The following is a 19,468-nucleotide window of genomic DNA, read 5'->3' as shown; positions in this document are numbered from 1 at the left end:
AGTCCCTGGCGTCTGCAAATAGTGTTGGCGACTCCTGTCTGAAACCCTGGAGAGCTGCTGCCAGTGCTGAGCTCCTGTCTGACTCAGTTGAAAACAGCATCTAACCTTCCTCTCTTGCTCAGCCCCAGGTGCATTCCACAGAAAGTGATCACTGTACTTTCTCTCTCCCCCTCCCTTCTTTCTCCAGAATTTCATAAGGAGACCGAAGCTGATAGCAAGAAGAGAGGGAAATTCAAGCCCATGAAAGTGTTGAAACTGCTTGGGAACAAACATGAGTCAAAAAGCAAGTCGCCCAAGGAGAAAAGCTAAAGCAGGAGGCAGCCAGAAGTGGGGAGGGACAAAATCGGTCCTGTTTGGTTGGCCACCTGGCAAATGGGGCTTGTGCCTCCTGCCCCTTCCCTGCCCTGCCCTCCCACCACCACCACCAATGCTGTGCCTCGCCATACACCAAAGCTGGCTTCCCTTGGAGAAATTCCATCAGCTTCCAGCAACAAAAGCTCCTTTGCCTAGTAAAAGGGGAGAGAGGTGGGACAAGCCTAGTCAGCACTGAAATTGTTGGAGGGACAGACTGGAGGAGGAAGCTACTTGTCTCTTCAGCTTCTGGGTAGGGGTGGGAAAGTGAAATAGCTTTAGGCTTCCTCGGTTGTACGTGTGTGCTTCTTATTACTGGTTCTGAGCAGTGCAGAATTTGGGTGTCTGTGGGAAACTTGCACTAATTGTCCCCCTCCCGTCTCTCAACTGTGATAGTCACATGTGCCTCGTACCCCTCTCCTTCGGGGAGGAGGAGACTTTCCATAGTAGTCCAGGGATGGGGACTCCTCTCCCCTGCTCCAAATCCCTTTTCTCATTAGCCTGCTAGTCAGAAATCCCACTTCGGTCATTTGGAAAGGTTTGGGGCTTTTGGAGCATGGTTATTTTTTTGTTTTGGCTTAAAACTGTTAAACGGGAAAGGCTTCCATGCCATAAGGGCAGATAGAAGCAGCCAAGAGCCTAACCAGTGGCCTATTTCTCTCCTCCGGCCAATGTGCTGCGAATGCTGAGTCTCTTGGAAACCTTTTTTAGCAATGCAGGGAGGAAAGCTTAAGGGGGTTGGATTTTCATGTACTTGATAAGGTCTGAATCGGACACTCATGGGGCCTTTTCACCCTCTTGGTTGCTGCTGCTAAATTTCATCCATGGTGCTCTTCAAGGGACACAGTGGGCTGGGAAAGGGTCCAATGTTCCCCTCCACTGTGAGGGCGTAAGATCTCATGTTATACTGAATGCCAACAAGGTTTCCTTTTTGCCTTGCTCACCAGTGCCACCCTTAGCCCATTTGGGAGGGATTCCAGCTGCTCCCCCCTCAGCTTGACATGTATATACTTTCCTAAGAGTGTAAGAGGGGTCCTTTCTATACTGCTTCCTTAGCTTGAATTTCCACCTCTCCCTTCCAGCTTTGTTTTTATTTGTTTGCGTGTGTGTGTGTGTGTGTGTGTGTGTGTTTGCGTGTGTGCTGGGAGGGAAGGTGCCTTCCCACCTTCCTTTCTGCCTTCTCCTCCGAGTGGAGGAGCTATTTATTGAGATGTTTGTTTGGTCTGAGTTAAACACTGATAGTATTGTAGGTGTTGGTTAGTCAGCTGTTAGTCTTGGGTTCTTGTTAGCAGAGTAGACTACCAGCCCAGAGCAAATTGCTGTGCTGCCTTATCCAAATATGATGGAATGTTTGGCCAGTCCCTGGCTATGACGCTCAGCCTACGCTGTCCCAGAAGGGGATCTGAGTTCATCAGTATTGCCAGCGCTGGTTCGGGGCCTTGTTATCAGTCCCCACAAGTGGATGGCAACCTCCTGCTGAATCCTGCTCTCCACAGAAAGGCCACCCCGGGGTTTGATCCCAAAGCACAACATTCCCCTCTAAAATGAAACTGTTACAAAATGCCACCAGAGACGCTCCCATCACAAATCCCCCTAGCCCTGATGGACAGAATTACACTGTATTAACCACAAACTCCACTTACATGCAGGGAACAAACAAATGAAATAAAACTATTGTATTTAGCAACAGTGTTGGTGTTTATTATTCTGTTTTGAATCACAGTAGAAACAAAACAGACCCTCTCTTATAAAGGTAGTCCCAGGGCATATAAAATAGAAAAGTCTCATGTATATATTTCATACCAGTCTTGTTTTTAAAAATAATAATAATCTGAGAAGAGTATATGAGGGGTATAGTAGCCTTGAGGGGGCAGCTGTATTTTGTATTCACACTTCTGCCCCACAACTAAACTGGAGTGGGTGTTCTTTTTACAATAAAAGGTAAGGGGAGCTGGTTGCCTCCTCTTTCCCCAATTTACCTCTTTCCACTCTTGTCACGTCAGGCATTTGCCCTGGTTCCAATACCAACCATGAGCTAAACAGGCAGAAAATGTTTCACGTGACAGAGCACAGTGAGTTAAAGCAAGTAAGATATCAGCCCTCCTTGGCCCCAGCTTTAGTCATGAATGGGGTAGGCCTGTGAATAAACAAACATGGGTGCCCTCTGTTATATCTAGGTTGGTCCTGACATGTTTCTCCATGCTCCCAATCTCATTGAGGTAGCCATAAAATTAAAAACAAGTCCTCACAGTGTTCTTACTAGCTCTGAAGCAGCAGGCACCATTATTTGTCAGGTATAATTGTACGCAAGATTGTAAGAGACAGCAGCATTAACTTTCAGCTTTCACCAGAAAACATGTGAAAAGTAAAGGATATGAGCATTTGACCCAAACACTTCCTATAATAGGCTGTTCTGATTTTAACAAGCAGAAGCACAACCTTCTAGGGATAACTGCATACTGTTATGTTTCACATTGAGACTAGATAGGTATGGAAGTTCTACCCCTTGCTGGTCTGTTTAAAGGGGAAATGCCCATTCAGTGCCCTTTACTGTAGCCAGGCATTAATCCTATGGCTGCTTTTAAACCACACCCTTGAAAATGCCTCTTGCTGTTAAAGGCTATGAAAATAGAATATTTTGAGTTCCTGCAAAAACACAGCTCCTGGGGGCACTGAAACACTTCCATTTGCCACTTAAGGGCTAAGAGCCATTTCTGAAACTGTCTTGTGGAAAGCCTAGTTCTGGCACCCTTGTGCAATAATCATGTTCTGGAGTGGAAAAGGACTACTGGTCTTCTTGACTTGTGCATTCAGGGTCAGGTTTGTTGCCTATATTGAAGGATTTAGCCATCGCCTCTTTCAGTTCTGCACTTCTCTGTTTGTCGATGATCTCCATCTCTCGTACCTTCTGCAAAAAGCAGGGGAAGGGGAGGCAGTGAGAATTCCAGACACTTTCATCACAAAATCACATGCAATCACAGCCTGAGATTTACTCCCACCCCTGTTGCATTTTTTTTAAAGGATCTTCATGTCTTTCATATACCTGTCCGTCAAATCTTTCCCCACCTTCTCAAAATACATTATGGCCAGTTATCAGACTAGAACAGTAATGCTCAGTACTATACATGACAATGTCCAAACCAGAAGAGGCCACATACCTGTGATATTTCAGTGAGGATGATCCCTCGGTACAATCTGCCTTGTCCCAGGGCCTCCATTTCTTCCAGAAACCTCTTTCGATCTTGAACTTCATTAACCACTGAGCATTTTATTGGGGGGGGGGAAGGGGGAGAGAAAATGAAACAATATGGAATGAGGGAGCCTGAAGGCAGGAACACATAAGTACTCCCGGAACTCTGACTCATCCAATTTCCTAATTACTATACATATTGTATTCATTTTTAGTATGCTCTTTAAACTTGGAAAGGATCATTGCTGTGTTGGAAAGAAAGCTTGATGACTGAATTGGTTTATTTACATGTATGAAAATGAAGTCTTCCCACAGTGCCTAATTAATTTGTCGAATATGCCTGCAATATAAAAGTGGCGGTCAGAGCCTTAGGTAACTTTAAAATGGGACTGAGCAATTTTATGGATATCAACTTGCTGGAGTCCAATATACATCAACCCCAGGCAGCATGGCTCAAGGGCCAGGGAAGATGGGTTTGGTGCCCTCCAGATGTTTTGGGCTAGTTGCTGTGGTTGGAGGGCAACAAGTACAGGCCAGCAGTTGCTTGCCAGAATGTTAGATTGGATGGCCCTTATGCTGATCCAGCAGGAATCTTTCATCAGAGCATTTATATTCTGCCCTTTTAGTGTTGATACACCACACAGGGCTGCCTTAATATACATTAAAAATACAATCTTATTAGAAAATGGTATAAAACAATTACTAAATAGACATGGTAAACAATTACAAATAATGTAAAAATACTGTCCTAAAAATTTAAAATAACATTTTGTTTCCTTTCTATTTTATTTTTATTTATAAAAGTATTTAATTGTATACCATCCTCTCACCAATCATCAGGGCAGTGTACAGCCCTGTTTATGAATGACTTTTGCCTGATCACTACCAATCAACATATTTGAATGGAGAGGAAAATACGCATAGCTTTTCCAACTTGCATGTATGTACATCACCTACTCAGCATGTTTTCCAAATCAAATATGAAAATATTCCCCCACACCATTGGCAGATGCTTTTCAGAATGAGCTCATCTCAAGGTTTTTGATGCCACAGATGTCACTGGCACTGTGAAGGCGTTCCCATGCACATGGGATGCACCTCTGGGGCCCCGAAACTAATGGGGGCCTGCAGTGTGAATTCCCTTTACACAGTGGACACAAGCCCACAATACATGTGCTGTTTCTGTTGTGGCAGGAGTTCATTTAATTAGGCAAACTAGGCTGCCTGCCTAGTCTGCTTGTATATTTGGACAGCTTTACCAAGTCAGGTCTGCATTCTATGTGCTCAGACACGAATCTAGCCCTTGTAACTCATACCCATCTTAAAGGTAAAGGGACCCCTGACGTGGCCGACTCTGGGGTTGCGGCGCTCATCTCGCGTTATTGGCCGAGGGAGCCGGCGTACAGCTTCCAGGTCATGTGGCCAGCATGACTAAGCTGCTTCTGGTGAACCAGAGCAGCACATGGAAACACCATTTACCTTCCCACTGTAGAGGTACCTATTTATCTACTTGCACTTTGATGTGCTTTCGAACTGCTAGGTGGGCAGGAGCTGGGACCGAGCAACGGGAGCTCACCCCGTTGCAGGGATTCAAACCGCCGACGTTCTGATCAGCAAGCTCTAGGCTCTGTGGTTTAACCTACAGCGCCACCTGCGTCCCAGGTATTAATATGTATTAATTTTAAATATGTATTAATCTTGCATCAGACTGCTGTAGTGCCATCATGGGGAGCAGAAGGCACCACTGACCAAAGTCATGTTTATGGGGTGGAATTTGCCCTGCACTCTATAGTACCTACTTAGTGAGGTAACCTTATATGACAAGACACAATAAGGGAGATTCCTTAATTTAGGGCTCTCCCTGAATCCAATAATACAGCCATTACTTTCCTCTGACCAATTCCTATACTTCAGAATGGGAGAGCAGCCTCCCCACCATGCATAGAGCATCAGATCATTGCTTTCAACCAAGGCAATCCATTGTACATACATTCTTCAAACCGGTCTGGTTCTGGGACCTTCTCTTCTACCTTGACTGGCTCTTTCTTCGGCTTTTTTTCAACTTTGTCCTTTCCCCTTGCAAAAATGTTTTGGAGTCTTTCCTTCTCCTTCTCCAGGTCTCCTACAAATGCCAAAGCAAGCAGATGATGTACAACATGTGGAAGAAGTGCTTTCTTCTATTGCAAGCTCTTTAGGCAGTTTCTGTGCTAGATATACAGAACTCCTACAAAGGTGTCTGCATAGGAGATTTATCAAAATCGAACCACAGACCTTAGGCTGCAGAGGCCGTGCATCCTGAAAATGACAAATATTTTGAGTAGAAGTTCTGACACAAATCAATCAGCACTTAATGTGAAACAACCTGAAAACAGCAAGGTATGGCAGGCACCAAAACTGGTAAGAGGAGGGCAGAGGTTACAACACAATCCATTCATATTTACTTGGCAGTAAGTCCCACTATGTTCAACAGGGCTTGCTCCCAGGTAAACATGCATAAGTCTTGTAGCCTTAGTAATGGAAACTAGATTCTATTAAGCTTTTCAGAGGAGAGGTGTGAAAACTGATTTAACACCTGGAAAATTTCAGTGTGTGGTCTAAAAATTCTGCTGAGCTTTCACAAACAGGAACTTTCATAAATGTTACTGCAAAGAAAACTTGTGAGCTACCGCACTGCAGTGGCTAGGAGCTGGAAGCCAGAAATTTCCCAGTTCAGATCCTGCCCTCAGCCATAAACTTATTGGTGGCCCTAGGCAAGTCGCTTATCCATCAGCTTCAGCACAAACACACCCACCCATTGCACATGGAAGGACTGTTAATGCTGACTTGACAGGGCTGTTGTGAAGAGTACTAAACCCAGTTTACATTCTGAAGTGCTACATAAATGCAAAATGTCACAGTTACTTAACTCCCATTTCAAAATTAGCCTCATTTGCAAAGGTCTGCTTCCTTACGGGTGGCCTGGGGCCTGAATTTCTCCCGGATGTATGCATCGCCTGCCCGGCACATCTCAGCAGGCCGGAGACGAGGTCTTCCATATGGACTGATGGACAAAAAAGCCTTTGGTGGTGAGACAGGCGTGGGAAGCTCTGCTTCTTTGCTGGATGTTGGGTTGCATTTCTCAGGAAGGGAGTCACCTCCTAAGGAAGGAAGGAAAGACCAATAGTGGAAGATCAAGGAAGCAGATCTTGTGACTTCCTGATAGAAGTAAGTGAATGTAATCCTGACAGAGGCTTCAAAGGTATACCTGGTAAAAACCAAACATTTCAAGAGCGCAGATTTGAACCAAAGGCCTAACACAGCCAAGCAGATGCACAGTGCTCTACTCACAACCTCTCAGCAGAGGCTCTGGCAATTGGTTTGGCTGCAAATGCATGGTGCAGCATGGTAGATCACATTTAACATTCAGAATCTTTTGATTCTCAGCTTTTAATAAAAACTACCCAAATCTAGTTTTACAAATCTAGTTTTACAGTATATGCAGTGACCAGAACAATAAAACAGCCTTTATTATGTCTCTACAGAGAGAGCTGGCTAGAACTAGTATCTGTTAGGGAACCATCCATGACTCATTTCCACTTACATTCTGTTTAACTGCTTGAGTCAATGCTAATTTCCTTTCCAAAGGGATGACTTGTTTGTTTGTAAATGGCTAACATGAATGTGACTAAACCGTATTTGGACTTTGTGAACTAGTAACAACCAACAACACAGCAGCAATGCTAAGTGTAACAGCAAGGCTGAATTTAGACATAACTCACGCTTTATGCAGTTTGTGAGATGACGTTGCTGGAAGTTGGTGAGTTTGGATTCTTGCATCATCACTGAAAAACAGAAGCTATTTGTAAATATCATGGCCTGAAAATTCCTAAGACATCATCACCTTCACAGGATTAGTTTTAACATAAACAGCAGTTATGCAGGAAGAGCAATGGTCCTACAGATTCTTAAAAGATCTTAGGCAAGGTGTTTTGTGTGTGTGTTTATTTAAAGTATATACAGGAAAAGAACTACTTAAATCTCCAAACGTGTGATTCGCCATCAGCTCCCACTGATCTCAATAAGTGGAATTCTTGGGTGAAATGGTGATGACTACTTGAACTTTTCAAGAGACACCCAAATGGAATAATTGATTTTCCCCATATTTCTAAAAAAGAATACAAATATTTTAAATACCTTCTGAAACACAGAAATCCAAAGGAAAGAGACACTTTTATGAGTTTGTACTGGATCTTTCATTTAAAAAGTATTATTCAGAAAGGCCATTAGACAGAAGCTTTTTTTTAACACAAAATTTCAGATCAGCTTAGAATCCATTTCCATTAAAACTTCAGTGGACAGCGGCAGTGAGAGAAACGCAATCTTTGCCGACATGGAGCTAATTGCAGAGCATGGCAAATGGGACATGTGCACTCGTCCCCATGTGTTGGGAGCTTGGGCAGCTTGTGGTAGTGTGCCAGAAGCTGCTTCCACTACATCATGGCAGGTGTGGAAATCCTTCCTGACTTGACCTAGGTTTTTTTTCTGTAGTCATCGTTTATGAAAGTGGTTGTGAAACTAGGCCTTTACTTTATAATCCCAGTTTGCACTTTCAACACCATTAAAAATTAGTTGTATTATGATGTAATATATATTCTTTGCTTTGTGATCTTAAGTGTAGACTTGCATAAATCAGAAGTGTGAGAAGCCCACAAATTAGATAACTCTGAAATGCAAGTCTATTTTCTTGCACTTATACAATAAAACTCCTGCCATATGGATGGGCTCAAGGAAAACCTGTAGCATGGTGGTAGTATGCATGATGTCAGCCCCTTGTTTGTCCAAGAAGGCTGGGAAAGACTCCTGTTTGAAACCCTGCAGAGCAGTTGCCAGTCAGCATAGAGCAGTGGTGGGGAATCTGTGGCCCTCTGCATGCTGTTGGGCTCCAATTCCCATCAGGCCCAACCAGCATTGACAATAAACAGGAATGGTGGGAGTTCAGTAACATCTGGAGAGCCCCAGATTCCCACCTTGCTTGCAATATTTGCAGACAATACTGAATAAAATGACTCAATGATCTGACCTGGTAGAAAGCACCTTTCAGCGTTCATGTAACTGCAGAGACTTTGCTGTATCTGCACTTGCTGTTGCCCGAGGTGCAGACAGGCTGCAAAAGAGGGGCAATGAGTGCTAGATGGACTGCAGATTGTGATAGTGAATGTGGATCTACAATCTCAAGGACCTCTGTGCGTGGGAATGCATTCACCCAGAAGATTATACAGGGCAGCATGGCCAAATGATCTGGTGCATGAAGCAGGGTACAAAGTTGCTGGGCAAGGTTTACGAAAGCTCAGTCTTGTTCTAATATCTGCTTAACGGCCTTAATTACCTTTCAACAGTTTCTGTGTTTCCTGGCTATATTCGGTTACAATGGGAACATGCCAGAAGCCAGAGCCTTTTGCCACAGCAGGTGCGGTCCTGTCTCGGGCAGCCATTGCAGCACCTATAAAAGAAAAGTAAAGAAATGCATTTTCTGCATTGGTTAGAACTACACCTCTAAGACATATTCCATCACCAAATATAGTTTTACAAATAAACGTTGGTCAACATCAACAAATTTTACCCTTTCACCGTGCTGTCAGGTACTACTGAAAAAAAGATGTGGAGTGAAAATTATACTTTGAGAAGTTACAAGTACAATGGTTTAAATGCATTCAGGATTTGATTGCCTTATATGCAGTCCAGTCCTATGCATATTTACTGGGTACTGGTTGCTAATGTGCTTCCAGGCCATATTCATTGTACTGATTTTAACCTTGAAAATGCTTTGTATTCCATCATTGAAGGGGATGGGGAACCTCAGTTGGTAGAAGCAGATTTTTTACAGCATTTGCTCTCATCCTGAATAATGATCTCAGACCTGAAAAGCTGCAAATCTTTGGCTGCCTTTAGAAAAATATGAGGTTTTCTAATGGCTTTTGGTCTGGGTGGACAGGAGGAAAATTACAAAAAGCAGCTGATGCTGTTACAGTTTTGGTTTTTTAGAACTATGTTTGAGATGCTATTTTAAATATTAATTTGTTATATGTCTCTCTTACGAATAAAAACCACACAAAAACTCAGCCCTTCAGACTTCAGTGGGGCTTAGAATCAAGTAAGATCTAAAGGGCTGTCACATGGAAGATTGAGAAAACTTGTTTTCTCCTGCTCTGGGGGGGGGGGGTAGGACTCAAACCAATGGATTCAAGTTACAAGAACAGATATTCTGACCAGTGTTACAAACTGAGATATGAAAGCTAGGAGCTAAATAAATAGCACCTTAAACTTAGGTTATAGGCACTGCAATGGAGTGTCTAGACACATTTTTTAATAACAAGAATACAAAGCTGAAAATGAACGACAGCTAAAATCTTATGCTCATTTTTCACATGGTTTAGTCCTCATCTGAAGACTGCAAAAAACAAAGCCATACTTTCCCTGCCCACACCACTAATATTCTTATGAGGGTCCTTTCTCCAGTCTTCAGAAAGTGGCTGGAAGTGAGGAGGCAGAAAAAAAGGCCCCCCTTTTCTTCCAGCAGTTGCAATTTTAATCTGAAATCTAAGGCTCAGTACTGCTCTCAGAGCTCAGAAACTGATCACATTAATGAAATTCCGTGTTGCAAAACGCGCCTAGAACAATAGGCGTTTTGAACACTGATTCTGACTAAACATCGGGAAGAACATTATGACAGTAAGGGCTGTTCAACAGTGGAATGAACTCCCTCAGAAGGTGGTGAACTCTCTTTCATTGATGCTTTTTAAGCAGGGGTTGGATGGCCACCTGTCATGTGATTCTTTGGTCTCTCCAGCTCTATGATTCTAGGAAACCAAATATTTCAGGTATTATTGCAACATATGAGTTTCTCATGCTGAGGCTGTATGCACACCATATATTTAAAGCCGACATGCCCCTCTCCCAATACTGGGAACTGTAGTTTGTTCATGGTGCTGGAACTGCAGCTCAGTGATGGCTAAACTACAGTTGTCCTGATTTGGGGGCGGGGCTCAGCCAGATTTTCACACAAGACCAATGTAAAGATAAAGACATTTTTATTATTTTATTTTATTAAATTTGTATACCGCCCTTCATCCGTAGATCTCAGGGCAGTTCACGGTATAAAAATACAAGATAAAAACACGTTCCATAAGCAGTAAAATACAAACAAAGCAGCAATCCCATAAAGGAACACACAGCCCCTCGGGCATGTTGCTGCAATTAATCCGTGTGCATTTCTTATTCCTGACCATAGCTGCCAAGTTCTCCCTTTTTTGAAGGGAAATTCCCTTATGCTGAATAGGCTTCCTCGTGAGAAAAGGGAAAACTTGGCAGCTATGTTCCTGACTGGTTCCAGGGGGGATTTTGGCATCGCACGTGACGCCACAGAGCAGTTTGTTGCCTCGCAAACAACGGGGGGACAATCTTCTTTTCTCCCCATCCGCCTTACATATACCGTGGTCGCCCCAACCCCATCCTGTTACCTTTAAAAGAAAAAAGTTCCCTCATAGGATCTTAATTGTTCCCTTCATTTGTAAGGGTAATCCCTCACATCCTCCTCCTCTTGCCCGAGCTGGCGGCTCTCGTCACCATAGCAACCGCCTCCAGCGACCACTTCCGGTGACGTCAGCTGCAACCCGGAAAGACATGCGCTGAAAAAATAGTTGCCGGTAGAACGTTTGCGAGGTTTGCGCGCGGCGGCCGGGGTGCTTCTTGGCTCCCTCGTGCGGGGCACCTCGCTTCTCGTCGGAGCCTCTGGTATCGCGAGAGGTCGCGGCGAACCCGGAAAAGCTTCAGCATGTCTGACAACGAGGATAAGTAAGGGCCCCTCGTGAGGGGAAAGGGGGGGGTTGGGGGTCGGTCGCTGGGGTTTCTGTAGGCAGCAGCGGCGGTATTTACGCAGGGCGCTTATTTTGTGCTGTGCCGCTGGATTCCCAAATATTAAACGCCATTATTGACATTATTCTTATTGCGTCGTCCTTCCAAGGGACTCAGGGCAGCCTACCTGGTTATTCCTATTCTTTCCACACAACAACCCTGTGAGGTAGGTTAGGTGGAGAGATAGGGACTGGCCAAAACTCAACCAGTGAGCTTCATGGCTGACCAACAGTTTTCTGGTGGTGATGGCCACAAAAGTTGGATGATTTTAAAAGAGGATCGACCAAATTCATGGAGGATAAGGCTGCCAGTGACTACTAGCCACAATGGCTATGCCCTGCTGCCACAGTTGGCAGCAGTAATGTCTTTGAATACCATTTTGTAGAACTATAGGAGGGGAGCATGGGATTTTTTTGGAGGGGGGAGGACTTTTGTTAGGCTGCCCCCCCCTGCCGCCTTTGGCTATGCCAATGGAGGGGAGAGCAGTCTTGTGCTTGATTCCAGATTTTGGTAGGTGGTGGTTAGGTTCTTTTCTTTCCCTTTTTCTTATACTGTATTCAGGTGCAAAAAACAGAAAGGCGGTGATTTGTCTGTGGTCGCTCATTAAACCAGTTGCCAAGCTGTCAGTTCAAACTCTCAGAAATTAATATGACCATTAACATATTTCCTCAGTTCTTCCAAACCTTCCACTCAATGCAGTGGAAAGGATTGTGAGAATAAGATGCATTGTTTACATGGAGGTACAGTACATGCTATGTATCTCATGTCATGGCAGCCATTCTCATAAATGTCCTACCTTTATAGTATTTTGAACTGGTCCAAAGTGTCTTAGAAAAGTTGGAAGGAATCCAAGACTAGTGGCCCTCAAACTTGTAACTAGCCACTACTGCATGTTGCCACCAACCTTTCCCCAAGTCTTCTGGGATATGTGAAAGATTCATGCTGGGATTTGGAGATTCTTGGAAGATGTACGAGAGCTGTGATGACAGGTTTCAGTTCTCCAATCTTGGAAGCCTTGGCAAAGGAGATTACAGTAGTTGAATATATTTTGTTGGTGATTTTGCAAAGGGAATCTTGCTGTTAGTAAAGTTTAAGCAAGATACATTAACTAGCCAATTCCACAAAACGTTTTGTGTATTTAGTGGGGTATTATGAAAACAAGCAAGAGAGTATTTGAAAACAGGGATGTAGTAAGATTTGAGCTCTGAAACTTTGTATAAGCCTTTGATACATTTCTTCCTCCAGTTTCGATGGAGATGATTTTGATGATGTGGAGGAAGATGAAGGACTGGATGATCTGGAAAATGCTGAGGAGGTAAATGACTTCAATATATGATGTCCTATAGCCTATGTAAACATCCTAACATTTACCTGCAGTTATTGTATCCGTGTCTGTAACCTGTACCTGCATGGCTCCTATGCCTAACGTCAACAACTCCTCCAAAACTCAGGTGATGAGAACAGTGGAAAAAGGTTAGGGAACAAATTCTAATCTATTAAGGTGAACATATCTCATAGCTTAATGCCTTTCTCTTTTTTTGAAATGGTAAAACTTAGTAGCCTTATGTGTTAATCAAATAAATACTTCTCTCTAATGGTTTTCCTCTTTCAGACCTTTATTTTAATATATTTTATTGAAATCTTCTCTGTAGATTTGAATTTGATCTCAAGTGACTCTTAACAACTAATACACATATAACTCTGTGAATATGGTTATAATTCCTTATATTTGTGCTACAGGAGGGTCAGGAAAATGTAGAAATCCTCCCCTCTGGAGAACGCCAGCAGGCAAACCAGAAGCGAATCACCACTCCTTATATGACCAAATATGAGCGTGCCAGAGTTCTTGGTACACGTGCCCTCCAGATAGCGTAAGTATGGTTTTGGTCCAGGAATATGGATATTAGTCAATGAAGATCGGTAGTACAGTACATATTTCATGTGTTTAAAGTTACTTCTGTTTACAACTACACCTAGTTCTTATCTCAATACTCTCCCCCTCAGAAGATTTGGCGTTCCAACCAAGGACAATATCCCTGTGCTATAAACCAGGTTAGGTGCTTTAGCCAATGGGCCAGTAACACACTGTTACTGTGTCGGTGACATGTTGCAGAATACACCCACACAAAACTCTGGTCTTGAGGGACCACATGTGTGTCAACTACGCGTGCAGTGGATCCCCAAAAGAAGCAAGCTGTGCATAAGGGGAGACAAAGAACAGGTTGCATATAATCTGCCACCTAATCTCACCTACTGAAAGCTTTTCATATGAGCATGCGAAATTGCACCTTTTACTCTGGTTCTAGGTTTTCATATAATTCCATTATATTTTCATAAAATGTAGGTACAGTATCTCATTTTTCTAGAATGCTGTTATGGAGGTGTGCTTTAATTAGCTAAGAGAACGGTGTTTTTTATGTTTTTTGTTTTTTATTATGGGTCCACAAACATGCAAACAATAAATGCATAATAAACAACAAAAAACGTTAAAACTTAAAATAATTAAGCATCAACTCAATAAAACATTGTTTATACTTAAAGTAGTAGTGGAAATGAAAGGAAAAAACACTTGTCAACTTACATACTAATTATATAACAAAATGGTGCATAAGATTTTATTTTTTCTTCATATTTTATATTCTAGTAGTTAGTAAATACATTTCATTTTTCAGTGAATGTATATGATGCACAATCTTCTTTACATTGATAAGGAAGCTTAGTCAAGGAGAAAAGAGTTTTCTTCATCCTAAATAGGTTCCCATGCTGTATCTCTGAGTTAACACCTGTGGCTGCATAACTTAATATGCCATGAATACAGAATCTAGGCCTGTATATACCTCTAGGACAGGCATCCCCAAACTTCAGCCCTCCAGATGTTTTGGACTACAATCCCCATCTTCCCCAACCACTGGTCCTGTTAGCTAGGGATCATGGGAGTTGTAGGCCAAAACATCTGGAGGGCCGCAGTTTGAGGATGCCTGCTCTAGGAGCTAGATCAGTATAGCATGCATAGTTATTTTGCTGAGAATGTTTTTTCAACTTCTCATCCAGCTGTAATATTAGATGTGAATGCAGCATTGACTTAGTGCATGTTTTGGTGATAATAATACGTAGGTTATTTAATTAAAAAAACCCCAGTATTTCCAGGCAATCTTATTCATGTGCAAACCAGAATTTTTAGAAAGCTAATTTGCATCCATAATTGTTAAAATAAAAACCGTCTTGAATTTAAGGTGTATTGTCTAGACCAGGCATCCCCAAACTTGGCCCTTCAGATGTTTTGGGACTACAATTCCCATCACCCCTGACCACTGGGCCTGTTACCTAGGGATGATGGGAGTTGTAGTCCCAAAACATCTGGAGGGCCAAGTTTGGGGGTGCCTGGTCTAGACATTTTGGTTTTTTTTATAAATAATTTTTATTAATTTTTCCAATTACAAACCAATTATATCACATCGAATATTTCAAATTATACAAATACAATCAATTAAACCGAATATTATGCTAAATCATACAATTTTTGACTTCCCATGCTTCAGAATCTGGGGATTCTGAATAACGTTTCGCCCTGCCATCCTGATTCTAATGTCCAAATCTTCCTCATAGTCCATTCTATTCCCGATCTTTTCCCATCAAATCCTCTAGATGTTATTTCCTCTCTTTATCACAGCTTTTGAGATGAGCAGCAAACGAGATTTGAGACAGAATTGTTCTTCTGTGTGGGTTTTTTGTCCAATCCAACCTCCCCGTAGCTCCCCTCTTAAACTGGAGTGCCTCTCTGGCCGCGTCGACAATCAGATACAGGCAATCGCCATCTTGGAAGACTCAGATCATATTCCCTCTTCTCCTCAAAAAGTCCATCAAGCGCAAAGATACAGCTTTCCCAGGCGGAACACAGCCCATTAGCAATATGCACAGTCTTTTCAAACAAATTTAATAATAATAATAATAATAATAATAATAATAATAATAATAATAAATTTTTATTTATACCCCGCCCTCCCCAGTCAAAAACCGGGCTCAGGGCGGCTGACACCAACAGAACCACAATAAAACATAAAAACAATTAATTAAAATACAGATTAAAATACAGTATTAAAATTTAAAGTGCAGCCTCATTTCAAGTAGGCCATAAGTGGCTGACACCAACAGAACCACAATAAAACATAAAAACAATTAGTTAAAATACAGATTAAAATACAGTGTTAAAATTTAAAGTGCAGCCTCATTTCAAGTAGGCCATAAATCCAAGCCATGAGGGAGAAAAACACAGGGGTCAGGCTGAGTCTAACCCAAAGGCCAGGCGGAACAGCTCTGTCTTGCAGGCCCTGCGGAAAGATGACAAATCCCGCAGGGCCCTGGTCTCCTGGGAAAGAGCGTTCCACCAGGTTGGGGCCAGTACTGAAAAGGCCCTGGCTCTAGTAGAGGCCAATCTAGCCATCTTATGACTCGGGATCTCCAGAATATTATTGTTTGTGGACCTTAAGGTCCTCCGCGGGGCATACCAGGAGAGGCGGTCCCGTAGGTACGAGGGCTTTTATGGCTTTCCTGCCCTGTAGCTGCCCTCTGCTGCCTGAATCCTCCTTGAGATAGCTTCTTATCTCAAATTCAAAGTGCGCCACAGCCTATAAATCCACTCTATAAATGTCCAGATGTTACCAGGCAGTCTCCAGCGAGCTCAGCCGACTGGGGAGGTTTTGCTCTTGCAGCTTAGCAAAACAACTTCTAAAAGCATACAGAATATCAGTCCTCTATTATATAAATTCCAAACCACACAGTTCGTTTCATAGTTTCTCATTTGTTCCAAACAACAAGACCGTCCGTCAGGGAAGGTGGTACATGCTTCTTAAAGAATTGGTCTAGACATTTTGTGTGCTTTGAATAAATGATGTGTGGTCCAAGTCTCTTAAGTTTCCTGGTAATACAATTTTTCTAATACATTGATGCTACGGTACTTATATTAGCATATAATAACTTCACTGTTCACACAAGGGAAGATCTGGAGGGAGGAGGTGGGATATCTATCTAGGCACCAAAATTACTACATCTACTCCAGTCTACTGGGCAAAGAGAAAGGGAAGCTTTAGGGTGAGGTACTGAAAGTACCTTGCTCCACCTGTGTCCGTTGTTACTTAAGATACCTGATGTCTTGCAGAAGATGGATATTTTCCCTGCTTGGCATTCTGTAAAATCTGGAAGTGAAAAACAGCCCTTTTCTGCTCAGGATTAACTGGTCACTGAAAGTGGAGTGATGTCTAGTGTTTGGCAATATCTTCTATTTAGGGCTTCAGGCAAGCACGTGGAATCAGTGTAATGCAATACAGTACTCCTGAGCTGAGCCTAAGAGTATCTTACCACAACATTGAAAGGGCATAAATAAATGTAGTTTGTAGATACAAAAGATCCCTGGACTGCTTTTCTCCCTGAAGTTAATAGGAGTCCCACATAGCACAGCTGCTTTGATAAGCCAGCTGAGACATGTTTGCTGGCGACTGTAAGAATAATGTGCGTGTCTGACAATTATATTCTCTGTTTGCTTTATTTATTTCAGATATTTCTATTCTGCCTTTTTGCCTGCCTAAGGTGGCTTTCAATTTAAAAATTACAATAGAGAATTTAAAAAACACAATCAAAACATCTCAAACAAATAAAGCAAAAAATAGCAGCAAGCATAAATCATGAAACTAGGTCAAAAAGCTAACAGTAGAAGGATAAAAACACAGGTTAAATAAAAAATATGACGCAAGATGGAATTCACTGCCCACTCTGAACTTAGAATAGAGCTGCTACTGCCACACAGTATATCCCTATTGCTGTAATGATTTTGGAATTGTTTTCCCTCCTCCCAGCATGTGTGCTCCAGTGATGGTAGAGCTAGAAGGAGAGACAGACCCGTTGCTGATTGCAATGAAAGAACTCAAGTAAGTTGGAGATTTTAACCACGTGTACATGATTAGTCATAGAATGCTCAGCCCTGAAAGAGGAAAGTTGACATAAAGCAATGTGAAGAAGAGGGCTTCATCCCATCTCTTAATATTTGCTGTCATTTCATTCATACGTAGATTACAGACAAGGCTGGTATTGATATGGAGTTTAAATGGAAATTCATTTTCTTATTAAAAGTGCAGTAGAACCGTCATTAGCTTGAAAGTCATAGTACCGCTTCATAAATTACGTAGAAGCTGTGAAAGAAGTGCCGGTGACTTGCGCGCCTGCTATAATGCAAGTGAGATTCATAACTTCAGCTTCACACATTGTAGAAGTGATGAGAAATAGTAGGACAAATCAATCAACCTTTCCTCACATCTGTGCTAGATTTTTATATATTTCATTTATAGCTAGGCTTTCTCCATAAGAGTCTAGAGATTTGGCTCTTGTTTTCCATATAATTTAGCATCTGTACATCTGTGTCTGTATAACTTCATGGAAACAAGTTTGAATAGTCCAAACATTAAAAACATGTAAGCTTGTTTTGCTGCATGTTTGAGCTGTGTGGAAGGAGTCATGATGAGGGACCTGTTACCAGTTACGCCATTCTGGACACGGCTATGTAATGAATTCTTGTGACTTGAAAAGATTTTCATGTGGGTTTTTTTTTTACTGTTCATGTGCTGCAAGATTATAAGCCTGATGTCCTGGACAAATTCCAAGCTGGCTAATTACATTGTTGACCTAAAAAGTCTTACTTAGATTAATCTGGATTTGAGTTTCTTTCCTTTCAGTCTTGAAATGTTCACTTTTCCAAATGCTTTTTCACAGCTATTGTATTCCACTCAAAGGAGGGACCATTTCAGTGGTTGATGAAGTGTGTGAGCTCTTTAGACTCTGTTAGACAGATTTGTTATAGATAGGTCAACATGTGGCAGATATTTGTGTCATCCCAGCAGGACCTTTATTCAATTGTTTCTCCACCTCCTGGGGTGGGGTGGGGTGGGGTGGGGTGGGGTGGGGATGATCCATTGGTTGGGATTCAGTATTACTAAATCAGACCATTTCTTGCTGAGTTGTGGGGGAACTCCTCACTTAACGTCAGAAGTTTTTGTAAATATTTTGTGTGATCTTACTCCACCAAAGTGCCCTTGGATGCGAAACTCCACGATGTGACAAAAGTGCCTTCTTCTATATACTTTTCTTTCCTCCCTGCAGAGCCCGGAAGATTCCCATAATAATCCGCCGGTATCTGCCAGATGGAAGCTATGAAGATTGGGGTGTGGATGAGCTAATTATCACAGACTGATCAGCTATCCTTCTGTGCTCTGACTTCACTTTGACTGCAGATGTTTTTATTTTTGTGTAAATAAATACTAAAACCCCACTATAAATGTTTTGTTGCTTACTCTTCCCTCTCACAACCTAATTCCGTGAAGAGGCCGTAATATCCTTTTTTTTCCTTTCTGTTTTTCTGGAGCATCCAGGCTACTTGGCCTATTGCTAGATTTGAGCTTTGAAATACTACATCAGCAAACTAGTTGAGGGCCACAAGAGCAGACTCCCATGTACTTGTTTCTGACTGCCATGTTGTATATTTAAGTGTTTTTTTAAAGTGATTGTGCAGCTGCCAGGCTGCCAGGTGCCCTCTAAGGCAATTGAGAGACACCCTCCCCCCTGCCCGACCCACACCCTTTTCCAGGGGCCTGTAGTAGAGGAGACCTTTCTCTTGTCTGCCAGCAGACAGACATGCCTTTGTGCCTGGGAACAAGTTGCCTTGGAAACCCCCAATTTCCCCTCTGATCAGGGCTGGCTCTGTGGGCTTCTCAGGAGTATCACAGAGCAACTCTCATCAAATCTCCCATTGTTCCCTTCTTCTGCCCCAGCTTCTTATCAATCAACAGGATCCCCTTACAGTGGCAGTTCTGCAGCAGAAAGCACAGTTGCCTCTATGAGTCCCTACCTAGTGAGGCTCTGTTTTACATCTTTAGGTATAAGCTATGATTTACGGTATGTATCAGTGCACCTCTTTCCCACAGATCCCATCATAGCCTTAATGTAAGTACATCTGGTCTTCCTATTATAAGAAAGTGGGGTTCTTAAATTTTA

The 19,468-nt window shown here is 42.5% G+C and overlaps 3 protein-coding genes across 6 annotated transcripts in view; 2 read left to right on the top strand and 1 right to left on the bottom strand.

Annotated features, from left to right (window-relative positions):
- MICALL1 (MICAL like 1) overlaps positions 1–2,034 on the top strand; it is a 35,785-nt gene extending 33,751 nt beyond the window's left edge. For all 4 annotated transcript variants that reach the window (XM_088652090.1, XM_088652089.1, XM_035127146.3 and 1 more), the window contains exon 16: positions 188–2,034. In XM_088652090.1, the coding sequence (XP_088508216.1) occupies positions 188–309 (122 nt within the window). In that variant the 3' untranslated portion in view covers positions 310–2,034. The remainder of the gene's footprint in view (positions 1–187) is intronic.
- On the bottom strand, positions 2,026–11,159 carry C9H22orf23 (chromosome 9 C22orf23 homolog). Its single transcript, XM_035127148.3, has 7 exons — positions 11,038–11,159; positions 8,907–9,020; positions 7,300–7,362; positions 6,493–6,678; positions 5,532–5,663; positions 3,510–3,610; positions 2,026–3,259 (listed from the first exon to the last, which is right to left on the bottom strand). The coding sequence occupies exons 1-7, from the start codon at positions 11,060–11,062 to the stop codon at positions 3,137–3,139; spliced, it is 744 nt and encodes a 247-aa protein (XP_034983039.3). The 5' UTR covers positions 11,063–11,159; the 3' UTR covers positions 2,026–3,136.
- Positions 11,160–11,216: 57 nt separating this feature from the next.
- Positions 11,217–18,753, top strand: POLR2F (RNA polymerase II, I and III subunit F). The gene is made up of 5 exons (XM_035127150.3): positions 11,217–11,371; positions 12,677–12,746; positions 13,172–13,302; positions 17,281–17,352; positions 18,578–18,753. The coding sequence occupies exons 1-5, from the start codon at positions 11,352–11,354 to the stop codon at positions 18,666–18,668; spliced, it is 384 nt and encodes a 127-aa protein (XP_034983041.1). The 5' UTR covers positions 11,217–11,351; the 3' UTR covers positions 18,669–18,753.
- Positions 18,754–19,468: the final 715 nt, after the last annotated feature.

This window comes from Zootoca vivipara, chromosome 9, assembly GCF_965207765.1.
Source record: "Zootoca vivipara chromosome 9, rZooViv2.hap1.1, whole genome shotgun sequence".
In the NCBI taxonomy this organism is placed as follows: Eukaryota; Metazoa; Chordata; class Lepidosauria; order Squamata; family Lacertidae; genus Zootoca; species Zootoca vivipara.
The sequence above is the reverse complement of the archived record's forward strand: the minus strand, read 5'-3'. Positions and strand labels throughout refer to the sequence as shown.

Excerpts from the sequence above, each read along its gene's own strand:
- C9H22orf23 (XM_035127148.3), bottom strand. The coding sequence starts at position 11,062 with ATGAGGGAACTTTTTTCTTTTAAAG. Across the intron at positions 9,021-11,037 it reads GGAACTTTTTTCTTTTAAAG|GTGCTGCAATGGCTGCCCGA; the intron begins GTAACAGGATGG and ends TTTCTTTTATAG. Across the intron at positions 5,664-6,492 it reads ATTCAGGCCCCAGGCCACCC|GAGACCTGGAGAAGGAGAAG; the intron begins GTAAGGAAGCAG and ends TGGCATTTGTAG.
- POLR2F (XM_035127150.3), top strand. The coding sequence starts at position 11,352 with ATGTCTGACAACGAGGATAA. Across the intron at positions 13,303-17,280 it reads ACACGTGCCCTCCAGATAGC|CATGTGTGCTCCAGTGATGG; the intron begins GTAAGTATGGTT and ends CCCTCCTCCCAG. Across the intron at positions 17,353-18,577 it reads ATTGCAATGAAAGAACTCAA|AGCCCGGAAGATTCCCATAA; the intron begins GTAAGTTGGAGA and ends TCCTCCCTGCAG.